Raw genomic sequence first — 10,000 nt, 5'->3', positions numbered from 1 at the left:
TAACACACACCCCCAGGTAACACACCCCCAGGTAACACACCCCCCGCAGTAACACACCCCCCCGCAGGTAACACACCCCCCCAGGTAACACCCCCCAGGTAAAACCCCCCCAGGTAACACCACCCCAGGAACACCCCCCCCAGTAACACCCCCCCCAGGTACACACCCCCCCAGGTAACACCCTCCTCCTCCTCCCCCTCCTCCTCCCCCCCTCCTCCTCCTCCTCCCCCCCTCCTCCTCCTCCCTCCTCCTCCCCCCTTCTCCCCCCTCCTCCTCCCTCCTCCCCCCCCTCCTCCTCCTCCCTCCTCCTCCCCCTTCTCCCCCCTGCTCCCCCTTCTGCTGCTCTCGTCTCTCTTCCTGACATTAATATCGTTGTTGTTCAGAATCTGTTTAAATAAAGTTTAGAGGAATAGAATCTCCATGCTAACGTTTGCTAACCCACCAGGTGAGCCAATCGTAGAAGAGGGGGCCGTGTCTTCAGCGTCAGTCACTTGTCAGCCAACCAACCACCAGCAAGAGAGTCCCGCCTCCACTCTGCCAACCAGCCAATCAGACGATCACTTCCTGACCACGCCCGACGGCGAGGACGGCGACAAGGACATCTCCGCGGCAACGGGAGAGGAAGGGGAGGGGCTTAAACATAGAAACCCCGCCCCCAAGAAAGACTTATTGGAAATTGACCGCTTCACCATCTGTGGAAACCGCATCGACTGACACACACACACACACACACACACCACACACACACACACACACACACACAGACACACCATCACACACACACACACCACACACACACACCATCACACACACACACACACACACACCACACCATCACACACACACACACACACACACACACACAGAGTCGACTGGCTGATACCATGGCAACTAGAGACAGGGCCGGGGGTTAAGAGGTCGTGGAGCGCGCTCAGATGGACTCGCAGACTGAACTCTGGAAGATTTTATTTATTATTAACAAACACGGCTGTTATGTCAGCTGTCGTAGTGAGGTCGTAACACTACATGAAGCTCCTGAAGGATCCTTACAGCCGGACGATGAAGAGGGTCGGAAGACGCTCTGATGATGAAGATGAGGATGATGAGTTTAACACAAACGGACTGGATGGTTTTTCCTCTAAAGATGTTTTGTCAATTTGTAAAATAAATAAATAATTTAAGACAAAAAAATGTAATTTTAACAGGAATATCTGGACTTGAATCATTCAACCCCTGTAACTCTCTCCCCATCCTGTGTAGTAACCAATCCCCCTCACGTGACAAAGACACTACACTTCCTACAGGAAGTATTCACACACCTTGAATTTATTCCATATTTTGTTGTTGGAGCCTGAATTTAAAATGGATATATTTTGGGTCCCTGGCAGACACACACAACACCCCCATAATGTCAAAGTGGAATTATGTTTGTCTACTTTTTTAATAAACAAGTTCATAAAAAAAGGAAAATCTGAAATGTCTTGAGTCAATAAGTGTTCAACTCCTTTTGTTGTTGTGGAAAGTTCAAGAGTAAAAAAATGTGTTTTAGGCACATCAGTGTCATGGACTCACACTGTGTTATAGTAGTGTTTAACATGAGTTTTTAATGTTTACGTTATATCTGTACCTCACACACATACAATTATCTGTCAGGTCCCTCAGTCGAAGAGCGAAGAGCGAATTTATAACACAGATTGATGACCTTATTGACTTGGAGAAGATCTGCAAAGAGGAGTGGGACAAAATCCCTCCTGAGATGTGTGCAAAGCTGGTGGCCAACTACAAGAAACGTCTGACCTCTGTGATTGCCAAAACGGGTTTTGCCACCAAGTACTAAATCATGTTTTGCAGAGGGGTCAAATACTTATTTCCCTCATTAAAATGCTAATCATTTTATAAAATTTTTGACATGCGTTTTACTGGATTTTTTTGTTGTTATTCTGTCTCTCACTGTTCAAATAAACCTGCCTTTAAATTGTAGACTGATAATTTCTTTGTCAGTGGGCAAACGTACAAAATCAGCAGGGGATCAAATACTTTTTTCCCCTCACTGTATACAACAGCTTCATCTCTGGACCACCAGAAGTCATGAAGCATCTACAGGACAAATACATCAGGGCTTTTCTGACTATCTTCAGTCTGTCTCACTTTCATTTACAACCAGGTAGAATATTGGAACGATGGAAGGAAGAGTTTTGGCACAAAATGGCGTCATTCCGTGTCTCAGTGGAGGTTTCTCCAGTTCCTCTGGGTTAGGAGGAGAGAAACTAGTGTTCCTCTGGCTCAATGTTCTGGATTAGAGAGAGAACCTGTCTGAAACTAATTGCAAAAATCACTGAAGCTGGAGACTCATATCTCCCTCAATAACTTTAAGCATCAGCTATCAGAGCAGCTTACAGATCATTGCACCTGTACACAGCCCATCTGTAAACAGCCCATCCAACTACCTCATCCCCATACTGTTATTTTGCTTCTTTGCACCCCAGTATCTCCACTTGCACATTCATCTTCTGCACATCTACCTTTCCAGTGTTTATTTACTACATTTTAATTGTTTCGCCACTACGGCCTATTTATTGCCTTACCTCCCTCATCTTACCTCATTTGCACACACTGTATATAGACTTTTCTATTGTATTATTGACTGTATGTTTGTTTATTCCATGCGTAACACTGTGTTGTTGTTTGTGTCGCACTGCTTTGCTTAATCTTGTCCAGGTCGCAGTTCTAAATGAGGACTTGTTCTCAACTAGCCACCTGGTTAAATAAAGGTGAAATAAAAATAAATTAAAAAAGTCAGAGAGCCGTTCGGTAGTCGCTACTATGTTAGGCGAGCAGGAGGCACGGCGTTCAGAAAAGCTAGCGGGCCGGGGCTAGCAGATGGGTCTTCTGTGACATTGCAATGGAAAAGCCTGTTGAAACCATATCGGACGATTATGTCGGCAGGCCAGTCGTGATGGAATCGGCGGGGCTTCGTGTCGGCAATAAAGGGTCCAGGCCAATTGTCAAAAGAGGTATTGTAGCCCACGAATTGGCGGGTATATGGGCCTAGCTCGAGGCTAGCTCAAGGATAACTGGTGCTTGCTTCGGGACAGAGGCGTTAGCCAGCAGTAGCTACTCGGTTGCAGCTAGCTAGCTGTGATGATCCGGAGTAGTGATCCAGAGCGGCAGGAATCCGGTGACGTGGTAGAGAGAAGCAGTCCGATATGCTCTGGGTTGATATCTTCGCTGTGCAGACTGGCAGCAGTTGACCGAGCTAAAGCTGGCTGGAGTCCGAGCTAAAGCTGGCTGGTGACCGAGCTAAATCTGGCTGGTGACCGAGCTAAATCTGGCTGGAGTCCGAGCTAAAGCTGGCTGGTGTCCGAGCTAAAGCTGGCTGGTGACCGAGCTAAATCTGGCTGGTGTCCGAGCTAAAGCTGGCTGGTGACCGAGCTAAAGCTGGCTGGTGACCGAGCTAAAGCTGGCTGGTGTCCGAGCTAAAGCTGGCTGGAGTCCGAGCTAAAGCTGGCTGGAGTCCGAGCTAAAGGTGAATACCGCTAGCCGTGGCTAACAGTGACCTACTAGCTAGTAGCTAGTTAGCTGGCTAGCTCCTGATGGATGTTCCAGTTATAAGGAATAACAACTAGCAGATTCGTACCACATTGGGTGAGGCGGGTTACAGGAAAGTATATTTAGATCGTAGGTGGAAAGTCATATTAAAAATATATACGAAAAAAACCCGACAAAAGCGACTATTTACACGGGACAAGACAAACACATGTCCGACTGCTACGCCATCTTGGATTATCGTGTGTTATAGTGTGTATGTTATAGTGTGTATGTTATAGTGTGTGTGTTATAGTGTGTGTGTTATAGTGTGTATGTTATAGTGTGTGTGTTATAGTGTGTGTGTTATAGTGTGTGTGTTATAGTGTGTATGTTATAGTGTGTGTGTTATAGTGTGTATGTTATAGTGTGTATGTTATAGTGTGTGTGTTATAGTGTGTGTTATAGTGTGTTATAGTGTGTGTGTTATAGTGTGTGTGTTATAGTGTGTGTGTTATAGTGTGTGTGTTATAGTGTGTATGTTATAGTGTGTATGTTATAGTGTGTGTGTTATAGTGTGTGTGTTATAGTGTGTGTGTTATAGTGTGTGTTATAGTGTGTATGTTATAGTGTGTGTGTTATAGTGTGTGTGTTATAGTGTGTGTGTTATAGTGTGTGTGTTACAGTGTGTGTGTTATAGTGTGTGTGTTATAGTGTGTATGTTATAGTGTGTGTGTTATAGTGTGTATGTTATAGTGTGTGTTATAGTGTGTGCGTTATCGTGTGTGTTATAGTGTGTGTGTTATAGTGTGTGTGTTATAGTGTGTGTTATAGTGTGTGTGTTATAGTGTGTGTGTTATAGTGTGTGTGTTATAGTGTGTATGTTATTGTGTGTGTGTTATAGTGTGTGTGTTATAGTGTGTGTGTTATAGTGTGTGTTATAGTGTGTATGTGATAGTGTGTGTGTTATAGTTGTGTGTGTTATAGTGTGTGTGTTATAGTGATGCTAGTGGTTATAGTGTTGTTATAGTGTGTATGTTATAGTGTGTGTGTTATAGTGTGTGTGTTATAGTGTGTGTATGTTATAGTGTGTATGTTATAGTGTGTGTGTTACAGTGTGTGTGTTATAGTGTGTGTGTTATAGTGTGTATGTTATAGTGTGTGTTATAGTGTGTATGTTATAGTGTGTGTTATAGTGTGTGTGTTATCGTGTGTGTTATAGTGTGTGTGTTATAGTGTGTGTGTTATAGTGTGTGTTATAGTGTGTGTTATAGTGTGTGTGTTATAGTGTGTGTTATAGTGTGTGTGTTATAGTGTGTATGTTATTGTGTGTGTGTTATAGTGTGTGTGTTATAGTGTGTGTGTTATAGTGTGTGTTATAGTGTGTGTGTTATAGTGTGTGTGTTATAGTGTGTGTGTTATAGTGTGTGTGTTATAGTGTGTGTTATAGTGTGTTATAGTGTGTATGTTATAGTGTGTGTGTTATAGTGTGTGTGTTATAGTGTGTGTATTTTATAGTGTGTATGTTATAGTGTGTGTGTTATAGTGTGTGTGTTATAGTGTGTGTGTTATAGTGTGTGTGTTATAGTGTGTGTTATAGTGTGTATGTTATAGTGTGTTATAGTGTGTGTGTTTATAGTGTGTATGTTATAGTGTGTGTTATAGTGTGTTATAGTGTGTATGTTATAGTGTGTGTATTATAGTGTGTGTATTATAGTGTGTGTTATAGTGTGTGTATTATAGTGTGTGTGTATTATAGTGTGTGTTATAGTGTGTGTGTTATAGTGTGTATGTTATAGTGTGTGTGTTATAGTGTGTGTGTTATAGTGTGTGTTATAGTGTGTGTGTTATAGTGTGTTATAGTGTATGTTATAGTGTGTGTGTTATAGTGTGTGTGTTATAGTGTGTATGTTATAGTGTGTGTGTTATAGTGTGTATGTTATAGTGTGTTATAGTGTGTATGTTATAGTGTGTGTGTTATAGTGTGTGTTATAGTGTGTGTGTTATAGTGTGTTATAGTGTGTGTGTTATAGTGTGTATGTTATAGTGTGTGTGTTATAGTGTGTGTGTTATAGTGTGTATGTTATAGTGTGTGTGTTATAGTGTGTGTGTTATAGTGTGTGTTATAGTGTGTATGTTATAGTGTGTGTTATAGTGTGTGTGTTATAGTGTGTATGTTATAGTGTGTGTGTTATAGTGTGTGTGTTATAGTGTGTATGTTATAGTGTGTGTTATAGTGTGTATGTTATAGTGTGTGTGTTATAGTGTGTGTGTGTTATAGTGGGCCCCACCCCTCAGTTAAGCCCCGCCCTGTCTACATTTCTCCACCCCTCAGTTAAGCCCCGCCCTGTCTATTGTATTTCCAAGATGGCGGTAGCAGTCAGACGTCTTTGTCCTGTCGTGTCCCTTGTATATATCTTTTTATATATTCTTTTTTTATCGCCTTTCCTTCCAGTTCTCTGCTGCCAATGACTGGAACGAATTGCAAAATCTCTGAAGCTGGAGACTTATATCTCCCTCACTAACTTTAAGCACCAGCTGTCAGAGCAGCTCACATATCACTGCACCTGTACATAGCCCATCTGTAAACAGCCCATCCAACTACCTACCTCATCCCCATACTGTATTTATTTATTTATCTTGCTCCTTTGCACCCCAGTATCTCTACTTGCACTTTCATCTTCTGCACATCTACCATTCCGGTGTTTAATTGCTATATTGTAATTACTTCGCCACCATGGCCTATTTATTGCCTTAACTTACCTCATTTGCACTCACTGTATATAGACTTTTTGTTTTCTTTTGTTCTACTGTATTATTGACTGTATGTTTGTTTTACTCCATGTGTAACTCTGTGTTGTTGTTTGTGTCGAACTGCTTTGCTTTATCTTGGCCAGGTCGCAATTGTAAATGAGAACTTGTTCTCAACTGGCCTACCTGGTTAAATAAAGGTGAAATAAATGAAATACAAATATTTAACCATTTCTCCATTCCCCAAGTTAAGCAAAGGAAGGGCAGAGGCTGCGACTATAATTTATTTATTAAATTACTTTTCCTGTCGATGATTTTATTTGATAAATTCCCATTTTGTGTCCCTTTCATCCAGAATAATCCAATATTATAAATATAAAATAATCCATATTTTCATTGATGAAATATTCAACAGACTGAACAGTCAAGTACCAATGAGATGAGTTAGCCTTAGTGTTGTTGTCATTCAGCCCCATCTAGCATTGGTATGGAGTAACTGTAGTACCTCAGCCTTAGTGTTGTTGTCATTCAGCCCCATCTAGCGTTGGTATGGAATAACTGTAGTACCTCAGCCTTAGTGCTGTTGTCATTCAGCCCCATCTAGCGTTGGTATGGAATAACTGTAGTACCTCAGCCTTAGTGCTGTTGTCATTCAGCCCCATCTAGCGTTGGTATGGAGTAACTGTAGTACCTCAGCCTTAGTGTTGTTGTCATTCAGCCCCATCTAGCGTTGGTATGGAGTAACTGTAGTACCTCAGCCTTAGTGTTGTTGTCATTCAGCCCCATCTAGTGTTGGTATGGAATAACTGTAGTACCTCAGCCTTAGTGCTGTTGTCATTCAGCCCCATCTAGTGTTGGTATGGAATAACTGTAGTACCTCAGCCTTAGTGTTGTTGTCATTCAGCCCCATCTAGTGTTGGTATGGAATAACTGTAGTACCTCAGCCTTAGTGCTGTTGTCATTCAGCCCCATCTAGTGTTGGTATGGAATAACTGTAGTACCTCAGCCTTAGTGTTGTTGTCATTCAGCCCCATCTAGCGTTGGTATGGAGTAACTGTAGTACCTCAGCCTTAGTGCTGTTGTCATTCAGCCCCATCTAGCGTTGGTATGGAATAACTGTAGTACCTCAGCCTTAGTGCTGTTGTCATTCAGCCCCATCTAGCGTTGGTATGGAATAACTGTAGTACCTCAGCCTTAGTGCTGTTGTCATTCAGCCCCATCTAGCGTTGGTATGGAATAACTGTAGTACCTCAGCCTTAGTGCTGTTGTCATTCAGCCCCATCTAGCGTTGGTATGGAGTAACTGTAGTACCTCAGCCTTAGTGTTGTTGTCATTCAGCCCCATCTAGCGTTGGTATGGAGTAACTGTAGTACCTCAGCCTTAGTGCTGTTGTCATTCAGCCCCATCTAGCGTTGGTATGGAATAACTGTAGTACCTCAGCCTTAGTGTTGTTGTCATTCAGCCCCATCTAGCGTTGGTATGGAATAACTGTAGTACCTCAGCCTTAGTGTTGTTGTCATTCAGCCCCATCTAGCGTTGGTATGGAATAACTGTAGTACCTCAGCCTTAGTGCTGTTGTCATTCAGCCCCATCTAGCGTTGGTATGGAGTAACTGTAGTACCTCAGCCTTAGTGTTGTTGTCATTCAGCCCCATCTAGCGTTGGTATGGAGTAACTGTAGTACCTCAGCCTTAGTGTTGTTGTCATTCAGCCCCATCTAGCGTTGGTATGGAGTAACTGTAGTACCTCAGCCTTAGTGTTGTTGTCATTCAGCCCCATCTAGCGTTGGTATGGAGTAACTGTAGTACCTCAGCCTTAGTGTTGTTGTCATTCAGCCCCATCTAGTGTTGGTATGGAATAACTGTAGTACCTCAGCCTTAGTGCTGTTGTCATTCAGCCCCATCTAGTGTTGGTATGGAATAACTGTAGTACCTCAGCCTTAGTGTTGTTGTCATTCAGCCCCATCTAGCGTTGGTATGGAGTAACTGTAGTACCTCAGCCTTAGTGTTGTTGTCATTCAGCCCCATCTAGTGTTGGTATGGAGTAACTGTAGTACCTCAGCCTTAGTGCTGTTGTCATTCAGCCCCATCTAGTGTTGGTATGGAATAACTGTAGTACCTCAGCCTTAGTGTTGTTGTCATTCAGCCCCATCTAGCGTTGGTATGGAGTAACTGTAGTACCTCAGCCTTAGTGCTGTTGTCATTCAGCCCCATCTAGTGTTGGTATGGAGTAACTGTAGTACCTCAGCCTTAGTGTTGTTGTCATTCAGCCCCATCTAGTGTTGGTATGGGTGCGTTCTCAGCCCCCTCCTGAGGAGGTGAGGGCCTACAGGGAGGAGGTGAGGGCCTACAGGGAGGAGGTGAGGGCCTACAGGGAGGAGGTGAGGGCCTACAGGGAGGAGGTGAGGGCCTACAGGGAGGAGGTGAGGGCCTACAGGGAGGAGGTGAGGGCCTATAGGGAGGAGGTGAGGGCCTACAGGGAGGAGGTGAGGGCCTACAGGGAGGAGGTGAGGGCCTATAGGGAGGAGGTGAGGGCCTACAGGGAGGAGGGTGAGGGCCTACAGGGAGGAGGTGAGGGCCTACAGGGAGGAGGTGAGGGCCTACAGGGAGGAGGTGAGGGCCTACAGGGAGGAGGTGAGGGCCTATAGGGAGGAGGTGAGGGCCTATAGGGAGGAGGTGAGGGCCTATAGGGAGGAGGTGAGGGCCTACAGGGAGGAGGTGAGGGCCTACAGGGAGGAGGTGAGGGCCTATAGGGAGGAGGTGAGGGCCTACAGGGAGGAGGTGAGGGCCTACAGGGAGGAGGTGAGGGCCTATAGGGAGGAGGTGAGGGCCTATAGGGAGGAGGTGAGGGCCTACAGGGAGGAGGTGAGGGCCTACAGGGAGGAGGTGAGGGCCTATAGGGAGGAGGTGAGGGCCTACAGGGAGGAGGTGAGGGTCTACAGGGAGGAGGTGAGGGCCTACAGGGAGGAGGTGAGGGCCTACAGGGAGGAGGTGAGGGCCTACAGGGAGGAGGTGAGGGCCTACAGGGAGGAGGTGAGGGCCTACAGGGAGGAGGTGAGGGCCCTGGCAGAGTGGTGCCTGGAAAATAACCTCTCCCTCAAGTTCAACAAAAGAAAATAACTGATCGTGGACTTCAGGAAACAGCAGAGAGAACACGGCCCTATCCACGTCGACGGGACCGCAGTGGAGATGGTGAAAAGCTTCAAGTTCCTTGGCGTATCACCGACAATCTGAAATGGTCCACCCACACAAACAGTGTGCTGAAGAAGGCGCATTTCCCTAATCATTATGGTTGAAGAAATTCGACTTGGCCCTTAAGACCCTGACAAACTTTTACAGATGCACAATCGAGAGCATCCTGTCGGGCTGTATCACCGCCTGGTTACGGCAACTGCACCGCCCATAACCGCAGGGCTCTCCAGAGGGTGGTGCGGACTGCACAACGCATCACCGGGGGCAAACTACCTGCCCTCCAGGACACCTACACCACCCGATGTCACAGGAAGGCCAAAAAGATCATCAAGGACATCAACCACCCGAGCCACTGCCTGTTCACCCCGCTATCATCCAGAAGGTGAGGTCAGTACAGGTGCATCAAAGCTGGGACCGAGAGACTGAAAAACAGCTTCTATCTCCAGACCATCAGACTGATAAACAGCTTCTATCTCCAGACCATCAGACTGTTAAACAGCTTCTATCTCCAGACCATCAGACTGATAAACAGCT

General features: G+C 45.1%; 1 protein-coding gene across 1 annotated transcript in view; it reads left to right on the top strand.

The window, feature by feature from the left end:
* The window catches only part of LOC115185832 (transmembrane anterior posterior transformation protein 1 homolog), a 7,840-nt gene extending 7,106 nt beyond the window's left edge, over window positions 1-734 (top strand). Inside the window, exon 4 of the mRNA XM_029745847.1 lies at window positions 446-734. Coding sequence (XP_029601707.1) covers window positions 446-714 — 269 coding nt within the window. The 3' untranslated portion in view covers window positions 715-734. The remainder of the gene's footprint in view (window positions 1-445) is intronic.
* The last annotated feature ends 9,266 nt before the right edge of the window (window positions 735-10,000 follow it).

This window comes from Salmo trutta, unplaced genomic scaffold (assembly GCF_901001165.1).
Source record: "Salmo trutta unplaced genomic scaffold, fSalTru1.1, whole genome shotgun sequence".
In the NCBI taxonomy this organism is placed as follows: Eukaryota; Metazoa; Chordata; class Actinopteri; order Salmoniformes; family Salmonidae; genus Salmo; species Salmo trutta.
This window is presented reverse-complemented; position numbering and strand designations above follow the sequence as displayed.